Source organism: Zootermopsis nevadensis, unplaced genomic scaffold (assembly GCF_977971745.1).
Source record: "Zootermopsis nevadensis isolate Lab colony 2312 unplaced genomic scaffold, Znev_1.0 Znev_ptg000015l, whole genome shotgun sequence".
Lineage (NCBI taxonomy): Eukaryota > Metazoa > Arthropoda > Insecta > Blattodea > Termopsidae > Zootermopsis > Zootermopsis nevadensis.
Genome location: NW_028259147.1, coordinates 2998287 through 3019322, shown reverse-complemented (window position 1 = coordinate 3019322; position 21036 = coordinate 2998287). Strand labels below are relative to the sequence as shown.

The following is a 21036-nucleotide window of genomic DNA, read 5'->3' as shown; positions in this document are numbered from 1 at the left end:
ACGACCAGACCATAATACGTTCTCTGCATGCACTTTATGCAAAGAACGCTAAGTCTGCCGGTTGACAATTAACAAATTAATTGCTTGGATATAGGACAACGTTGAAACACAACGTAGGCTATACCCAGGATCAGATGTTTAATCCCTGACAGCTATTCCCAGTGAATCTGTGCGTACTGCTCCATAATCTATCGCTTTTATTTAATTACCGAAGATTTAACTTACGTACGGCCTCTGAATTTATAAGTAGAACTGCATTGAACGGGGTCCCTCGCTGAGTGTACGAACCACGGGACAACTTGATCTAGCGTCGGAGAAGGTAAGGTGGAAATTATCACTCCTTGCCGTCACAAAGTGGTCTTCCTCAGGCGTGACTCTTAGGAGATGTCAAACCTTCACGTTTCTTTTACGTTCTGCTATTAGGTTTATTTTGAAGATTTCTGTCTTCTGGGTTATTGCGCTGTGTAGTCTGGTCGATGTTAACCAACGTTTCAGAGGTCATACTGCCTCCGTCATCAGAGTATGAAGATTTCTGTCTTCTGGGTTGTTACGCTGTGTAGTCTGGTCGATGTTAACCAACGTTTCAGAGGTCATACTGCCTCCGTCATCAGGGCGATGAATATGCCAATAGGGTGTGAGGAGCTGGATTTATAGGCCGGGAAGTGAAAGGTGTAGCCTGCCCCGAGCCAATGGGAGCAGGTATGGGAGTGGACCAATGGTAGCACGTGGGCGAGAGTGGGAGAGTGAGAGAAAGTAGAGAGAGAAAGGTAAGTTTGGTTGTATGGATAAGGCCCTGAAAAGGGCCGAGTTAGTGGTCTGGCAGTATGACCTCTGAAACGTTGGTTAACATCGACCAGACTACACAGCGCAATAACCCAGAAGACGGATATCTTCATACTCACCGCTGTGAGAACCTCAAGTCTAGGTTTTTTTTTTCTACGTAGTTAGAAGATACAAAATTAAATGTGCCTACTGTGTGACCAGTGATACAGATGACCGCGTCCACGCTATTCGCGAGATATATCGATTAGAAGCACTGGCCATTCTGATCTGGATTTATTTCGTGTTTGGAAATGCCATTAAATAAAACGTTCATCGCCGTTTCTCAGCAGTAAAAACTATTTTTCTTTTTTTGGACGAAACAAATTACATTGGTTTAAATACAGGCGCACTGAAATAAGGTTCCCTTAAATGAAAACCAGACGGAAAGTGTGAAAGCGGATTGGAATTCGCTGTCTTGATACGGAAGACACACGTGACGTGGTCTTTTAACTTTTACATGCTATTTATTCCAACGTAATATTTTAACTCTTGTGTCGGGGTTTAGCAGAAATCCTCTGGATGTGTCCCCCTGAATTTTATGAGCTATAAAACGAACGTCAGTGTAACAGTTATGAGACAAGGTGTAGGCGTGGTTATCTCATCTGCTCGTTTGGAACGTGATTTAGTTTTATTGTTAACTGGCTGTATCGGGCTCATTTATAGTTCATTAAGCAGATTAAATTAGAGTGGGGTTCTTAGAATCTTAAAAGAAGCTATTAACTTCAAATGTAACAAAATAACAAGAACAATGAACGACGAATGGATCGTTAGCGTCATATCGTTAGCGTCATATTTTAGAAATTGCTGAGATGAAAAAAATAAAGATTTGGAGTTTTCAAAATATGTGGTTCACTTAAAAATTAAATTCAGAATAAAATTGCGACAAAGGCGAACATAAAATTCAGAGTAATTGAAGAATTTAATGCGAACAAATAATGAAGGTGAAGATGGATGTCGTCTGGGTTGTAGCGCCCTGATGATGGAGGCAGAAAGGACCTCTGAAATGTTGTAAAACATCTACCAGACTACACGGCGCTACAACCCAGAAGACATTCACCATCCATCTAGCGGTTAGAACGCTGGCCTTGTAATCCTGGGGTCTCGGGTTCGATTCCCGACGGTGCCCGAATTTATAACTTGTGTTGGGCAAGGCCGTGGTCTAGGCAACACGGAGTTTTCTTCCGGGGGCTTCCCCGGTTTCTCCGTGGCATCCCAACAATTACTCCATTCACACACAGAAGAAGGCAATGGCAAACCACTTCTGGATCATCTGCCAAGAACGTATATGAACAGGTCCCAGTCCGAGAAAAGGATGGAAGGATCCTATTCATATGGACCTGTCGTCAGACAGAACACTAAATAATAATAAGATGAGGTGGTCTAGCGGTTAGAACGCTGGCCTTGTAATCCTGGGGTCTCGGGTTCGATTCCCGGCGGTGCCCGAATTTATAACTTGTGTTGGGCAAGGCCGTGGTCTAGGCAACACGGAGTTTTCCTCCGTGGCATCCCAACAATTACTCCATTCACACACAGAAGAAGGCAATGGCAAACCACTTCTGGATCATCTGCCAAGAACGTATATGAACAGGTCCCAGTCCGAGAAAAGGATGGAAGGATCCTGTTCATATGGACCTGTCGTCAGACACAACACTAATAATAATAATACATAGGTACAGAAGAAATAATAAATAATAAACAAACATTAAATTGTCTTCGTTTCACACACACAATTATTTAAGCCGAACTAGAATTTTGTAAACCGCATTTTTGCCAGACTTCAAGAAATTTTCATCTGTTATACAGGCTTTGATCATGGGAGATGTTACACAGAGTTTTAACAGATGGAATAAATGTCTGTGAAGTGACAGGAACATCGCCCCTCTGCAGTACTGAGACAAAAGAAGCCGTGGAATTAGCCTAAGAAGGCATGAGACGTCTCCGTGGATCAGCGTAATTGAGTTATTAGCAATCTCAGCCCTGCGTCATGTCAGCTTCAAGCGATGCTGATACTCAAAGGAGACGTTTTAAGCGGAGAACCAGGGATTTTTAGCTGCCTTATCCTTACAGCACATGAGATTTAAGTACGCAGTGACATGCGATAACGTTATTGATCCTTAGGCTTTTAACGACGTTGTTTCAAGTGTCGAAGTTTAATTTTACGAGGTGGTTGAAAGTCGCTCAGAATAGAGATTTTAATTTTCGTCGGCGACGAATATGAAGATGTCTATTATCTAGGTTGTTACGCTCTGATGATAGAGGCAGCATTGACCTATGAAACGTCCGTAAATTTATATCGATTATACGGCGCAGAAATCTACAAGACAGTCGACTTCTTAACTGAGAGTCGACTCCATTGTAAGCTTTAATGAATGTTGGGGTTCTGTCTTCAGAAAGTTAGGAAAAGGGAACACCACAGATACACACAAAGTTTTACAGGAGTATGCATTCCTTTGCGAACTATTCACGGATTTTTACGTCAAATAAGCCTTTAGCTTTTGTCGTTTTTCGGATAGAAAACCATTACTTCATTCTGGCCCTTTGTATGCATAATATTTCCATACCAACACGAGGCAAGTAACAATATCGACCCTACCGATTCTCCAGTATTGTTATTTACGGTCTGCATTCTAATTGTTATGCGTTTGTTGCACAAATACGATGAAGTGTAAGCATTTTGGACAGGATATGTCGTTCGTCTGTCTGTAAATTTAATCTCCGAAACTACTAAACGGGTTTAATATGACATTCTACGTGCACCTGAAATGTCGGTGGACGAATCTGATTTTGGTTAGTGTCAGTCAGTCACAAGACCTACTTTACATACAGCTGAAATCAAAGCAAATACTGGTTTCTGTGGCCTACGCTTAAGTATTATGAATGTTTTTATCAGCTAGAGATAATATGCACAATTAATTGTTATTTATTCTTAGTTGGAATATAGTTTAGGAACTCACTTTTTCCCTACTTATTTCTGTTTTGTTTAAAGCGAAACATAATTCGAGATCTGCGACAATGAAACAGCGTAACATAATTACTGTTAACACTAGAATTTCGTCTTTTTTTGTATTTGATGAATCGGTTTGTTACTTTTCGCTAAATGATTCAGATTGTAACTTATGTTGTGTTTTTTTCTCTCTCAGTACTATCGATTAACCATTACGTAACAATGTAACACGTTTCGCTGCAGTCTGTCCAATGTGTGAACAGAAATTCAGACGCTCAGGGCGATTATCGATAATGAGGTCACATCGCGAAACAACGCAACATCAAACCTCTATTGCACAGTTGTTATGTTCTTGCTAGAAATTCAGGAAAGTTCTGATGCAAAATTACGTCTCATTGGTGAATTATACTTAGATCATTCAAGTCGCATGCCTTCTTTGCTTAGTTTCAATAATTTAACAAACTTGATGTTCGTATTTTGCTAATGTTTATTATGTGGTTATGTAATTATAATCTGGTATGTATAACAAGCATGATGTTGGCTTTTGGTTAAGTGACTTTTGGGACATGCTGTATTCCGTATCTTTTAATGTGTTGTGTATGTGTGCGCTTGTGTTTCCTCGACGCCGCCTGGGTTTGACATGAACGTCTTTAAAAGAACTGCCAGGGCGGTGTTCGACACCAAAAAATGCTCTGGAGTGCCATGGTCGCGGCTCCATACGTCGCCTAATGATGTCCTTGTTCCCGCAGCCCACGCAATGCACTCAACAGGCCTGTCTGGGCAGCGTCGTGTCAATGCAGACCCGCAACACGGGAGGCCCGCGGTCGAAGGAAGAGGTGCTTCGTCACGCCAAAGACTTCCTGGACCAGTACTTCACCTCCATCAGACGGTCAGTACAATTAAAGTTCTAATGGAAATGCGCCCGAGAGACGGACGTTTAACTTTTTGAAGCCGAAGCTAGTCCAGATACTCGAATGTTTAAGAATTCAGTCCATACCGCAAATAAAACAACACGGGATATAATGTCTGCCCTTAATTCTGAAATAATGGCATGCGACCTACAAAAGTGTGACTGGTCAGCTCCCTCGGACGCTGTGAACCGGCAGAGAGAATAATGTTAGGAAGTTGCATGGTGACACGATGTTTGTTGAGCTGTGAAGGGTCGAAGCAGAAGGACAGACAATGACTCCTTCTTCTGAATTTATAGTGTGTCATTAACGATAAGACTGGAAGTTAAATGCGGCGTCCAGAAGCAATCCACATGTGCATCGTCGGACTGGCTGTTTAGTTAAGTCGGTGGTTGGCTGGAGACGCACATTAGGTTAGGTAAACAACAAATGTATACAGAATTTTTTGCCCAAGAAACTGGGAAATCGGCGACTTTTGTTAAGGTATCTTTTGTCGAATGTAAAACGAGAAAATGACTTCTGTGTGGGGCTCGTGTTTATTTTTCAGTTTTAAGACGATAGTGAATGACCCATTGGAGATAGACTTGTCTGTCAGTGAGAAGTTCCAAATATGGCGACGATGCAGAAATCTGAGTTTATATTCGACAAATGTGACGTATGCGATCTGGACAATAGCACAACAATATTAATGATATTTTTAACAACTTTAAAAATGCGAGGAATTAATAAATATGGCTGCACTAGGATTCGATCGTATGCCCTATTGTGCGAGAACTTAACGCGATAATCCATGGGCTTAATTTGCATATTATTCTTAGGTTAAGGAGTTGACAGGAAGTCTGTGTTATAGGAAAGCAGACTTTATGGGATCCACTCGGATGTCCAGTGTTGTGTTTAAAATCTGCTAGGTTTTCCTTGACAAATGTATAGTTCTTAACTGGACAATTACCCGCGTTTATGGGACTTAAAAATAAATTTTCAAACTATTGTTCTAATAAACAGAATAACAAACATAGGCACAGACGCGAACCAGCCACGTTGGTCTAGCGGTTAGAACGCTGGCCTTGTAATCCTGGGGTCCCGGGTTCGATTCCCGGCGGTGCCCGAATTTATAACTTGTGTTGGGCAAGGCCGTGGTCTAGGCAACACGGAGTTTTCCTCCGGGGGCTTCCCCGGTTTCTCCGTAGCATCCCAACAATTACTCCATTCACACACAGAAGAAGGCAATGGCAAACCACTTCTGGATCATCTGCCAAGAACGTATATGAACAGGTCCCAGTCCGAGAAAAGGATGGAAGGATCCTGTTCATATGGACCTGTCGTCAGACAGAACACTAAATAATAATAAGATGAGGTGGTCTAGCGGTTAGAACGCTGGCCTTGTAATCCTGGGGTCCCGGGTTCGATTCCCGGCGGTGCCCGAATTTATAACTTGTGTTGGGCAAGGCCGTGGTCTAGGCAACACGGAGTTTTCCTCCGTGGCATCCCAACGATTACTGCATTCACACACAGAAGAAGGCAATGGCAAACCACTTCTGGATCATCTGCCAAGAACGTATATGAACAGGTCCCAGTCCGAGAAAAGGATGGAAGGATCCTGTTCATATGGACCTGTCGTCAGACAGAACACTAAATAATAATAAGATGAGGTGGTCTAGCGGTTAGAACGCTGGCCTTGTAATCCTGGGGTCCCGGGTTCGATTCCCGGCGGTGCCCGAATTTATAACTTGTGTTGGGCAAGGCCGTGGTCTAGGCAACACGGAGTTTTCCTCCGTGGCATCCCAACAATTACTCCATTCACACACAGAAGAAGGCAATGGCAAACCACTTCTGGATCATCTGCCAAGAACGTATATGAACAGGTCCCAGTCCGAGAAAAGGATGGAAGGATCCTGTTCATATGGACCTGTCGTCAGACAGAACACTAAATAATAATAATAATATGTCATATTATTTTGCTTTTGTGAACACAGTAATGAACTATGTGATTCCGCAGTAGTAGCGAACGTTTTAGTCAGGTAACTAAACGTTTGAAAGAAGACGACCCTGTGGAACATTAAGTTATTTGCTTCATATTGTTTTAGCTTTCTTCGTAAAATATTTTTCCGCATTTTGTGGCTTTTGTGAGCTTAGTTCTTCTGTTCGTGGGTGTATTTTTCTGATGCTTGGAAGCGGTCCGACGCTTTGTTGACATAAAACTCAGTCTAGGACGGATAAATAGATCGTTCCGTATCGGTATGAGACGTCAGTTATGACTGGCTATTCAGCAAGAAAAACACGCCTTACACGAATTATTACTTTGTCCTGTAGCCCGCGTTGATTTCTAACTTCACAAACGACGAATTTTGATCAAGTTCTCGTAATTTGTAGAGTTTTATTAGAAATTTAATAATTAGGCTAATTGGTCCGATTACTTTGCTGTACATTTAATATGTCTAGATACGTGGCCGAAATGATATAAAATACTGCTCGATACTGGACTGGCAATGTAGATTAAATTCTATTGATCAGGTGTTTTGCGAAAACTTTTCAGACCTTGGGTTTCGATGTGAATGTTATTGATGTTATTTGCATTAACGTAACTGACGAATTGCAAATAAAGTAATTGATTGTAAGCTTAAGTCAGATTGACGCATGTATTTAAATGAAAGGAGACTGTTAGATGACGTTCAGTTTATCATTTTTGCTTTATGAAACTTTGAAATCCCAACACAAAGTTTATCTGTATGGAAATTTTGTGGTCATAACTACCTCGTTATATTTTAGAATAAATTGGTACGTACATAGCGAAAAATGGAATGTGTTGAGAATTCATTAAAATCGTGTCTGTTTGGAAAGATAATATTATAATTAATTATAAGGAAATAAATTTTGATAATGTGGGGTGAATAGAATTTTCCTCAAGACTGGACTAAGTGACAAGCTGTGATAATAGTGTTGAAGTTTTTATACTATTGTAATGGTCTTTTACGCAATTGGTTGCGTGAAAGAATGTATTATAGATAAATACGGTACTGGCCGAAACGTCTTTGCACAGTTGAGTTATGTTTTGTGTTTTGACGCCGAGCCCGTCCACTGCTGAACTGCATCCGCCCCACAGGTTATGTGGCGGTCAGGAAATTGAACCAACACATTAAATATTTCATGACGAGTAAAGTGTCGAAGTCCATTCGGTAGTGTCACATGTAGGTGGGATTTAAGATGCTGCTAGGACAATAGCAAGTCCCACCAGGGTTTCGTTCTGAAGGGGTGAATCTTGAAGTAGACAGCATTGCGTAAGTAGAATTTTTTCTGATTTGTGACAATCGGCTTAAATAGGAAAAAAGTTCATTTCTAAGCGAATGGTAGAATTATTAACTGGAGATCGCCTTCCTAAGAAACACAGTAATTGGCAGGCCATCTGCTCACTTTTTTTTGTTGTTGCTATAATTAGGATTGATGTCTATATGCCGTTCACAAAGCGCTAGGAAGCTGTATGCCTATAAGTATTTTTCATCTCCAGAACTATTGAAAACATTTCGATTTAATTTGGTAGAGACCTATGAGAGCATTGAACGTGTATAATTACAAGATAGTGTAATTCCGTCATATTGTGAATATTATATCAATTATTTATTTTAATCCGTCTGATCACAATATAATTTTTTATTTAAGATTTCTTATAATTATTATCTTAATTATAAGAAATTTTAAATAATAAAAAAATATATTGTAATCAGACGGATTAAAATAAATAAGTGTATAATTACATAATTTCGAATCGTATCGAACTAAATGAATAGCTGCTTTACATTAAACTGAAATTAGACTTAATCGATTTTATGAAATACAACTAGGCGAACAAAATATTGATACGTGACATAAGATATCGATATCATTACTTTCACGTGAATTTATTTTTATAATAATCAATATTTAGTGGTAGTGGTACCTATAGGTTAATATTTTCACAGTAATTGCATTATGTCTATGCAATGGACGTCAAATGACAATGAAAGCAATTGTAAAAAAATGTAATAGACGGTGAGATTTTAGGTTCTCGCGGTAGCGATTATGAAGGTGACTGTCTCTGGGATGTCGCCCAGATGATGGAGGCAGCACGCACGTCTGAAATTTCGTAAACTTTTACCAGACTACACTGCGCAACATTTCCCTGTTTATTTGCATTCAACTCACTGTCTGTACATTTCTGGTTAGGTACTACTGCGTTTGTATTATCTGCGTATTACAGATGCAAATAGGTGTTGGTTCACACATGCTGACCAGTGTGGTAAATAGTCGGATCGTTTAAATTGTCTCCCTACCGCCTATTATTAGCCTATGTCGGACAGTCTGGTCACTTGAAGGATTTGAGCAGCGTATCGCGATTGTTAGCTCAGGTGGGATGATTAGTTGTATTATGTTTTTGTATATGCAAGTGACATCATGTCAGGTGAAATGAAGTAACCCATAACACGTTCATGTATTGGGTTTTCACATGAGAGAAATACGATCCCGAGAACTAGAAGAGAAATTTGTTGATACGCGGAAAATCTCTTCACAGTCGCTGTTCTGACGTGAGCATGACGCCCCTCTGTTGGAGAGGACAGGCATTAACATGCTTTTGAATTGCCACGGCTGTGATGTAAAGTGTTCATGATTTTAAATTACTCAAAGCCACATATATATATGCTGTTGTTTGATTTTTTAAAGATGGCCACCCTGTCTGTTCATAATGAAGTACTTCGTGAGTTAAATAGGTATAAATGAAGTCTGATGGTTCCTGGTAATCGTGCTAACCTTCCTCTTAAATCTAGGATCGATATAATGCGTGGAGGTTTATCTCCATTTCCACATACGTCTTGGTGGTTGGTTACTATGCGGATGGTGCTTAATTAATCCTGCACTGTTTTACCCTTATACACATTATATACTTTTTGTAAAACGGGTGATCACGCAGAATTCACATATCGAGGCTCACAATAATTTCCATAAAGTCAGTTTGTAACTTCATATATTTATATTATAGGCTTATTTCCGTATATTATAGGCTTATTTCCGTATATTATAGACTTATTTCCGTATATTATAGGCTTGTTTCCGTATATTATAGACTTATTTCCGTATATTATATGCTTATTTCCGTATATTATAGGCTTATTTCCGTATATTATAGGCTTATTTCCGTATATTATAGGCTTATTTCCGTATATTATAGGCTTATTTCCGTATATTATAGGCTTATTTCCGTATATTATAGGCTTATTTCCGTATATTATAGGCTTATTTCCGTATATTATAGGCTTATTTCCGTATATTATAGACTTATTTCCGTATATTATAGGCTTATTTCCGTATATTATAGGCTTATTTCCGTATATTATAGGCTTATTTCCGTATATTATAGGCTTATTTCCGTATATTATAGGCTTATTTCCGTATATTATAGACTTATTTCCGTATATTATAGGCTTATTTCCGTATATTATAGGCTTATTTCCGTATATTATAGGCTTATTTCCGTATATTATAGGCTTATTTCCGTATATTATAGGCTTATTTCCGTATATTATAGGCTTATTTCCGTATATTATAGACTTATTTCCGTATATTATAGGCTTATTTCCGTATATTATAGGCTTATTTCCGTATATTATAGGCTTATTTCCGTATATTATAGGCTTATTTCCGTATATTATAGGCTTATTTCCGTATATTATAGGCTTATTTCCGTATATTATAGGCTTATTTCCGTATATTATAGGCTTATTTCCGTATATTATAGGCTTATTTCCGTATATTATAGGCTTATTTTTGTCTTATTTCTTCTTTCATATGCTGCATTGCCGTTAAAATGTCATTATTCATTACAAGCTCAAAATTTTGTATAAATATTCCGTCATAATATCGACCTCAATGGTTCTTTATATAATATAGTGTAATAAACAGCATTGTGCATTATTATCATGTAGAAATGGTAAAAAGGGCTGTAGACATGGTTTCGGAATGAACTGTAATGCAATAATTTTCGTACCGTGTTACATAAGTATCGGAAATTTAATTTATAAGTTGTTATTTAGTATATACAGATTTATACGTCGCAGTACGAACCTGTGTAAGCGTTCTTTTCTTTCAGTAAATAATGCTAAGTACTTCGGTTCTTATAATACTGTCTCATGCAATATTCATATGATTGTAATCTGTAAACTATTTCAGCCTCTACTGGGCTCGTTTCATATTCGGAGTGAGCGCACACAAGTAGTTGCCATGGAAACCACATCAAGTGAATATCACCTGTAAAGGAGAGTGCATACATACAGGCAGTTATTGCTATTCAAAGTACAATCTGAGATTACAGAGGTTTGAGGCTTTCAGAACTTAATAGAATGAGTGATCCAAGTTTGTAAATATTGGAACAAACGACAGGGTTCTATAACAAAGAGAAACTTGCAGATAAGCAAGTTTAATTCGTAAATCCAATTTTACGACGACGCGGCTTGATTCGCTTACCATACTGAATTGTCACTTACGTTGTTTAGTCACGAAGCATCTGTAGTTTCAACATGTCCGAACATAACTAGTTGCTGTAACAAACACACCAATGCCACATAGCCCCTTCCGGGCACTGTTACACAAACCCGCTATACAATGCAGTCAGTGAAGTTGCCTATACAATACGGCGATATCGTGGCAAGAAGAAAGTTTCTGCAATCTGCATCATGTTCAGAACGTAAGCTGTGACCACTGAATATTCCCATTTCTTCTTCGTTCAGAGGAAATTAAAATACTTTATACTGATGGTGAATAGACGGAAAAAATTGCTGTTGTCTGCATTTTGTCATCAGTTTTTATGAATTCTTTGCCCGACGTGAATATCAGGTAATGGGTAATAGGGAGGCACATTATTGTTAATTTCTCCTACAAAACTGCTAAAAGGATCTCAATTAAATTTGGTATTGGAGGTCTGTACCACAATTTATCAGGAGAATTTAATTTTGATTCTTGTCAATAGAATTTAGCGACTAATTTAAGTCTGACTCTATCTCAAATCGAACTTTACTTTATCAAAAATTGTTCTACGAACAAAATATTGTTGCACTTTATATTTATTATTAATTAATATCTTCTACTTTAATTTATAATATAATTCTGTGTGGTGAATATACAACGAAATAAGGGTTAACGAGAGACATATATCAGACTCGTAAACTCTTGACAAATTCCAAAATAAAATAATATTAGTGCTAAAATTAGATGGGGTAACTTTTTAGTTTATGGTGAGCAGGTGCTGATACGAACGGAGACAGTAGTGGCCTATTTCAATTAATTTCCAGCCGTTAGATTTTAATGACTGAGGAAAACCACAAGACAACTACAGTAGAATAGATGGTATTTCCAAAATACATAATCAGTGAGTTCTCAACACAAGATTTCTTTTTACACTATCGCCAGTGTAATTGATTATTTCTTGGATAAATGCCTGACGCACCACAAATTGCAGCTCTTATTACCTGGGAAATCGTGCTCTTTTCTGCGTTGTGTTAAAGTTCCTCCGGCCTCACGCGGCCTGCCGGTCGATAACACAAGCTCCTGCCGCTAAGTTGATACAAATTTAAAAAAAAAAAAAAAAAAAAAAAAAAAAGGTCACAATCAACTGTCGACTGTCTCCTTACCCCCGCTGCCTTGGTTCTTTTGTGTGCGGCATTGGATTTTCCGGTCATGTCCAAAATAATTTACATAATTCGAGGTGTTTGTAGCAACGCGTGGAAAGATGGCATTGTTTCTCACTTTATTTTATTATTTATTTATTTATTTATTTATAGATTTGCCGAGGAACTTCGCACTGGCCGACCACGCGATTTCAATTCGTGAATCCGCTACAATACGTAAAACGTTACCACTATACCAATACGCTCGATTTGATCCTTGGGTATCGTTTTTCCTCAGTCCCTCCAGGACAATTTCGTGATAGTACACCAAGTTGAGCCTTAACTGCTTACTTCCATGTTTATTTCAATTTGTTATTCATTGATTGTCCTGTTTATCATAAGACGCTATTATCCTCTGAGATGCTGTGTCTTTAAATAAATAAAAAAAAATTTGATGACATAGTTTGAAGAATTTCTTGTGTAAGTTTATGCCAACGCGTACAAAAATGAAAAGAAATTTGCATAATTTAGGCCTGTATCTATTCTATCTACAGAACGTAACTTCCGTTCCATTTTGTCCTACATCGTGAATGTAACAGTGGATGTTAGGTACGGTACACATTTCCGTCCAACATTAATGGCTTTTCACGAAGTTCTTAAAAACTTCAACTTCCCTGCCTCTCACCACAGTCTCGTAGTGAAGTAGCAGTGTCTGAGATGCGAGACAGATAGAACATGTATTCGGCGACGATAACGAGCCGATTGTTCGGGTTGAAACACTTACAGCCATTACATAAGCAGTCCGGCGTCTTGAAAAGTTAGGGCCTTGTCGAAATGTCAGGATGGTCTACTAGTGATTCTAAAAACAGCAATGTCCACAGGTAATCGACTTTAAAGCGTTCCGATAACTGCATCTTCAAATTAAAGCTACTGGGTTTCTATACCTCGACCATTGATTCAGATTAGCTGTTTCTGACGGACCTAGGAACTCAAAAAAAAAAAAAAAAAAAATATATATATATATATATTTTACCTGAGGACGGAAACGGATTTTGTTTCCGAAAGGTTGTGTTCTGTACTTCTCAAGTTACCATGCGATGGACAAAGTGAAGAAATTAATCAGGGAGATTGGATACATCTGGCGTAGAGTATGGACCGGTAAAGGATTCATGTGAAAGCGATAATATACTTGAGATTTGAGTGAGATTTAATATTTTCACGGCGATGAGCATGAAGGTATCTGCCCTCTGGGATGTTGCACCGTATAGTCCGGTAGACGTTTTCCGACGTTTCAGAGGAATTTATTATCTCTGTCATTAAAGCGATGATTCCACGACCAGGATCCCAGAAACAGTATTTTCCGGATTGTTTGTATCTATATTAAAGTCCACAAAGAGAACAAGGAAATTTAAATTTACAAATATTAGTCTGCGTGTGGAATATTTGCTCGAAATACACACGTCTATTTCGTTATTTAACATGAAGAATATCCAATTTTATAGTTTATAAATATTCGTCCACTAAAGCCAAGTGTAAATGTGAGATTACTTATACAGAAATATTTATATCATTTATTCTTGGGTAATTTTGTAAATTTCTTTTATCCACGAAGGTCATATAGCGTCGACATGAAATATTTTTCCGTGTGTTCATGTTTTAATGTTGGGATAAATGCAAATATGGCACGACGAATGAATAGTTTATGCTGCATCTTTATACCAACCTCTCTTCTGTAGGAATTAAACACTATTCAGTTTTCGACGTGTCCTTAATTCCTAAATTTGCATTGTGTGTTCTATCTCTTCCCTGTTGGTACAAGTGTAAGAAGAGGCTGCCTTTGTAGTCGGTTCGTAATTGCATGCGCTAAGCGTGCCGTGACTGTATTCCGCCATATTTCTTTTGTACAACGAACAGATTGTTAGACGATCAAGACACTGCATCCTGTAGCACGGATTAATTTATTTTCAGCGTTGCATCATCACGCAGTGTAACACATGAAACAGGGGTGTGCAACATAGATTTTATCGACGTGTGTGGCACTCGTAACTTTCCAGCTGAACACAGAATTATGTTAATTCCCCTTACTTATAACTGCTTTCATATTTAATTATATTAAACTAGGTTACGGTGGTCTAGCGGTTAGAACGCTGGCCTTGTAATCCTGGGGTCTCGGGTTCGATTCCCGGCGGTGCCCGAATTTATAACTTGTGTTGGGCAAGGCCGTGGTCTAGGCAACACGGAGTTTTTCTCCGGGGGCTTCCCCGGTTTCTCCGTGGCATCCCAACAATTACTCCATTCACACACAGAAGAAGGCAATGGCAAACCACTTCTGGATCATCTGCCAAGAACGTATATGAACAGGTCCCAGTCCGAGAAAAGGATGGAAGGATCCTGTTCATATGGACCTGTCGTCAGACAGAACACTACAAATGAAATAAATGATCTTACTATGCTCTGTGTGTCCCATGAGGCCATTACGAGCTAATAATTTTAAATTGTCTATAAACAGGTTTGAACCTGGGGTAATTACCCCTTTGGTAATTTAGCACATTTCGGTGGTTAATAAGCGTCATATACGCACTTCTACTGAACAGATGAAATCAGCAGTGATTATTAACTTCTCTGGCATACAGACTCTCTTGATTATAACGTGCATTGTGTTAAATTGCATTAAATTGTTCAATAGTCAGCGTTCGGGGACATGACAATCTTTATCAACAACAGCTGGCACAAAGTAGTTTACGTACGCCTGCAGTTTGTATGTAAACTACCCTTAAATAGTTCTTTCATAAAGGTGGTCGAATGCTGTTTACCTACGCTGTTTTTTCTTGGAGTTTATGTAAAAATTTCAGTTACTTACTCGACTGAAACCAATCGAAGTTCAATTGAGAACTAGAGTTGCCTGGTGCAGACTTCATCTCGTTCGGGGAGAGAAACTTGAAAAATTTTCTGTTTATGTTCCATCGTTTCAGACTTTTGTTTTCTTGTTATTAAGTCAGCTGAAGTCTCGAAAGTAGACGGAGAACTAAAGGATCTGGCCGTTTTAAGGAAGCCGGTTTTGCTTATATACGTCACGAAAATGTAAACTAATTTTATATGTAGGCCATTTTTGTTGTGTTGTTTGCATAATCTTTAAAGTTTTCTTCGAAAACTTGTCTTTAAGAAGCAGTCCTCTCCCCCATGATGTTCCATCAGAACATAAATTGACCATGCCTTCTACAAAATTATTCTGTATCTTGTATTTTACCATACGCGCAGAAGTGTTCCTGTAAAGTTCTTCCTTTTTGTGGCGCCACGCAGTGAAGGAAAATCCAGTCTACTTAACTGTGATGATAATATTCTACGGATTCGACTATTTTTCAGGGTCTAATTGCTTTTATTAGTATTGGAAGATACTTGGTTAGAATCCCGGTTGGAAATGTTTTTGTTAATCCTACAAGGAAATTGTTTGGATAAGTTTGTGCTTCAAATAGACCAAGATTTCTGTCTTCTGCGTTAATTTCTAGTCGTAATTCACGTAAAAATCTAACCTTCAGATGCTGACCAATCTAACCTTGCATTTTTTAAAACGTTGCTTATCCAAGATCGAATGTTGGTAGGAGATACAGATTAGTGGGCTTATAAAGGCTCCGGCCGAATTTATCTCTAGAGAAAGCTGTATTCATTTTTGAAATACGAAGTCGTAATTTGTAAAGTGTAGTTTCTCGGCTTGGGATTTCGTGAAATCTGAGTATTACTTCGGTGTGGCAGACATATAGATCACTTTATCTGAAAAAGGGTCTATATATATATGGAAGGGGGCTATTGATACAATGTGTATGTTGTCTGGTCTAGAGAGGATTCAAGTAAATTAGCTGAGACCAAATATCTGGCTTTTCTGAACACAGTAATGACCTTTAAGTTTCCCATAATAATCTGGACACTGCTGTCCGGTCTACTAAGGGTATATTAGTTGTCGTTTGACGGTCATGTTCTGTCATCATCTGCTTGGGCATGCGCCCTTCCATAAGAGGAAATTTTAAATCATTTTAAGGTTTTAAAGTGAATGTATCTGATGTCGGATTCTGTGAATTCCAGGTAATGATTTTATGGGAATGTGGGAGGTTTATGAGGTCACGTTTATACGTGTTACTACGTGCTTCAAGTGGATTAATCAGTTTCGATGCTGATAAGTTGTAACGAGAGTTTTATGGCTGATTGTTGTTTTTAACTGCTTTAACTGGGTAACTACGTTCAACAGAGACTGTGTGATTTTATAGGCCTAGTACATGTTTAATAGATTTTAGTAACACGTCATGTTAATTTTGATACGTTAGTAATCAGTGATTCTTGGAAATTCGTTTTCAAGTGACCTAATCGGAATGAAATTGTAGATGCTTAAATACTACAGTGTATGGCAGGGGTGGAGAACCTGCGACATGTGGCCTTCCAGGTCCTTAAGTGCGGCCTTTTGACTGAATCCAAATTTTGCAGAACAAATCCTTTTATTTTTATTAATACATGCTGCAACCAAATATTCAAATGCTTTCCAATAAAAATCAGACACAACAAAGTCATTAAAAGATTAGTTAACTTTAAAATTAACAAATAGTTTTCATTTTCTGAAATTATTAAGTACATAGTAGTTAGATTTTTACAAAATAATGTACATTTTTAAGTATATCTAATTGAAGTTTTTTGAATTCGGGCCTTATTTGATTACAGCTAAATTAATGCGGACTTCCAACATGAAAAGGTTCCCCGCCCCTGATATAGGGTGTTTTTATGGAATGCTGAGGAGACAATTTGAACCCAATAGGGAGTGAAGAGACAGGACGGTGCATAAAACTGCGAACTGGGGTGCAAGGGGAAAATAAGAAATACGTACAAATTCTGTCTTACAAGGCCTGAAGAGTGACGCCACTCAGAAGACCGAGACTCCTATGGAGGATAATATTAAAATCGGTTTTAGGGATATGGGTTGGGAGGGTGTTTAATTTTATGTGTGCTTTAGAGAATCAAAGAAGGCGTGCGTCAATGTTGCAGGCTGAACAGTCCTGCGTACGCCGCACGATGGGAGCAGGTGCAGAAGGAAGTTCAGCTAAACGGCACCTACCAGCTGACAGAGACGGAGCTCGTGTTTGGCGCAAAAATGGCCTGGCGCAACTCCGTCCGCTGTATCGGCCGAATACAGTGGTCAAAGCTGCAGGTAAACGCAATCCTACACTTTTATCGACAGTGGTGCATGAACAGAAAAATGTTTTTGTCGTCGAGTGAAAAGTCGGCAGAATTCAATTGTGACGAGAGTTTCCATCGCCGAATTTTATTGTTCAAGGCCACGGAAGGACTTTGGCCCACTTACAGCGCGGCTCTAAGTCACCAGTGCAGCTTTGCCAGTTACATTTCTACTTCTGAGCTGTTTTCGTGTTGCAACGTTGTTCGATTTTGCTGTGACCTTGAAACATGTAATGACCGCAATAAGACAGCTTAATCGCCATCAGAATCTCATATATAAAATAAGTAATATTACGCCAGGTGTAGTGCGATTGTGAATCATAAATTAGGAAGTGGTCGTGGTGGGTTTTAAGGTTTTGTCGCAGCGCTTCCTTAGAGGGACCACAATATGTCTCAGTTAGGATAGCCAGAATCCTATGTGGAATTAGAGGTTTTCACGGTGTTGAGTACGAAGATGGCTGTCTTCTGGGCTGTAGGGCCGTGTAGTCTGGTAGAAGTTTGCCGGCGTTTCAGAGACCCTTGGTGCCTCCATCATCAGGGCGCCCAGGACGTCATAGGAGATTTCTGTCCTTAGAAATGTTTTCACGCGTGGATGATTTTCCTGGCGCTCGTCACATACCCGGTGCGTAGTTAATTGCTTTCATCCCCGTCATACGTCGTGTAATGTTTCGTATAGCAGATATCCAGTCGTAACATTTGCATATAAGTTGGTCTCTAATATTGAATATGTAAAACTTTGTTTAAATATTTTAAAATTTAAATTTTTATGTTATTTTCCATCCAGCTACTGGAAGTAAAGTAGAAATGGCCTTTTCTGAATATGCAGCTGCTGTCAGCCGATAATGGGTGTTCCTCCAGCTTCGGGATTGAATGAAAGGTTACAAGTAACCAAGTCGATTATGTATATCGCCTTTTAAAATGAGATTACGGATTCTTTGCGGCATATCTATCATCATCTGCCAATTAGAATTTGTAACCGCAATCCTCATAAGCATTTATAGTCCTAAGTTAGGATTCCTAAGAGCCGTACACCAGGTCTCGTCTCTTATAAGCAAAAAATCTCATTGAAAAATCCCGATCAAAAAAGAAATGTGTACACTCTGCTCATTCTTTCTTTCTTTCTTTCTTTCTGTTATAGCTTTGAAGTGAACTTGTGTGTTGGAGTTCATTCGGTTCTGTTTCCCAGTCTCTTTTGTTGCTTGTAATGTCTCTCTTAGGTCCTTTGCCATTCTCTCGAAAGTTTTGAGCTCAACTTCGATCCAAATTGAAGGAACTGCAGTAAGATGTTGCCTCTAGCAGAACCGTCTACATATATGGCTACTTCATAAAACTTCGAGAGTCGAAATTGCACACACATGATTCGAGGTGTGTGTGTGTGTTCGCTCGAGATTCACACACCAGTTGCAGTTTACGAAGAGCGGAGAATACCATTCCAGAACATGAGGGTGTCATTTCCCATTATAAAATGACCCTTTGAAGCACGTCTAAGTAATGTTTAAGAATTCAGTCCGTACCGCAAAGAAAACACAACACTTCACCGTTATAAAGATCTATCTTAAATGCTGTTTGATGATGATGTTAAAGGAAATAATGTATGTTTATTTTAACACTGGTTAATATTTTAATATTTTCCGTCAAATCACAATTTTAATAAGATAATAAAATATATAAAATATTTAAAATATCATTTCACGTTCCGCATCGAATGATCGATTTATAAATTGGAACGATCATCGATCATTCGATGCGGAACGTGAAATGATATTTTAAATATTTTATATATTTTATTATATTATTAAAATTGTGATTTGACGGAAAATATTAAAATATTAACCTAATTTACAATATGACGCAAATATACTACCTTATTTAACACTGGTATTGTCTCGAATGCAAGTTGTCAGATGAATATTATTAGCCCTTAAGCAAGATAATATTAAAATCTTTGGCGGCAATAAGATTTTTTTTGTCTCAGTATATTACGGAGCTGTTTAAAAGTGGGAAACATTAACGTTGCCTCTCGTGGCATGATATTCATACCGAGTGTCACAAAATTAATGCTTGCCAAGTTGTTAGAGGGACACAGAATCAGACGCATGATCGGTCTATAAATATTGTACTTACAACAAAGCGACGTCTTGTTTTTTTTTAAAATTCCAGACCACACGTTTCCACTTGTAAATCTTAAGACCGACGTCGACTAACCCGAGGGTCTCGCTGTCATCCTGGGCGCATTAATACTCGCGTCTTATCCTCCGGCGTCCTCTTTAATATTCATATTACACGCTTACTGTGTGCCATGTTGCCGGGGTGGATTTTTCTGATTTTGTGGCAATCTAGACGCGGAGATATAAAGCGCCATGTGCAAATTGCATAATATGTGGTAAGATTTCAGGTTCTCATGGCGACGAGTATGAAAATATCTGCCTTCTGGGATATTCCACCGTGTATTCTGGTACATGTTGCCGGAGATTATCATCAGGGCGATGGGTCAGATTACCCTGATGATTGAGGCAGCAAGCACCTATGAATATTTGGTAAACTTTACGAGACTACACGGCCTAACAACTTCGGAAGCAGTCAAACGAATTCATTTATTGACGCGAGTAATATGACAGATAACCAAAGTATAAAAAATGCAGATAACACATGAAATTCGAGACTCCTATAAAATATTATTTAAAGAGAACGGGTAATAGATTAAGGGAAATGTTAAATGGATATTAATTGCATATTAATACACTCCTAGTTGAACACATCCATTCAGAAAGTTTCGGTAATAATAGCCTTCAGTAATATAATTATTTCTAAAATATAATGTAAAATTAAGATCTAATTCACAAAACATTTTTGTCTGTCTACATACACAAGGGAGCGCAGAGAATTCTGTTTAGATTGTATTCTAATTGGGCTTCAAACGAATGTTCTTTGATGTGTCGTTGCTAATTATGCCACTAGAGTGCTCTGTGGTGTTGTGTCTGAACATAAGACATTAGCAGTGTTGTTCCGTTGATTCACTAACGTCACCGTGCCTAATTTATTAATTCAAACGATACTTCGCGTGCCAAGTAGCCCAGTCTCTCAACTCAAGACCCATCATCTCTCCTACTGGAGTACAGACGCAGTTATTGTTGAAACCAGTCGGTATATTGTTGTGTTATTCGGTGCTCCCTTGTTAGGATTTTTTTTAGTGTTCTGTCTGACGACAGGTCCATATGAACAGGATCCTTCCATCCTTTTCTCGGACTGGGACCTGTTCATATACGTTCTTGGCAGATGATCCAGAAGTGGTTTGCCATTGCCTTCTTCTGTGTGTGAATGGAGTAATTGTTGGGATGCCACGGAGGAAAACTCCGTGTTGCCTAGACCACGGCCTTGCCCAACACAAGTTATAAATTCGGGCACCGCCGGGAATCGAACCCGAGACCCCAGGATTACAAGGCCAGCGTTCTAACCGCTAGACCACCTCATCTTATTATTATTATTTAGTGTTCTGTCTGACGACAGGTCCATATGAACA

At 38.7% G+C, this 21036-nt stretch overlaps 1 protein-coding gene across 8 annotated transcripts in view; it reads left to right on the top strand.

Moving 5' to 3' along the window:
- Nos (Nitric oxide synthase) overlaps positions 1 to 21036 on the top strand; it is a 101991-nt gene that overhangs the window by 58714 nt on the left and 22241 nt on the right. For 5 of the 8 annotated variants that reach the window (XM_087349058.1, XM_087349057.1, XM_087349060.1 and 2 more), the window contains 2 exons: positions 4516 to 4655; positions 17328 to 17490. In XM_087349058.1, the coding sequence (XP_087205184.1) occupies positions 4516 to 4655; positions 17328 to 17490 (303 nt within the window). The remainder of the gene's footprint in view (positions 1 to 4515; positions 4656 to 17327; positions 17491 to 21036) is intronic. The other 3 variants (XM_087349061.1, XM_087349062.1, XM_087349063.1) reach the window with 1 other exon arrangement.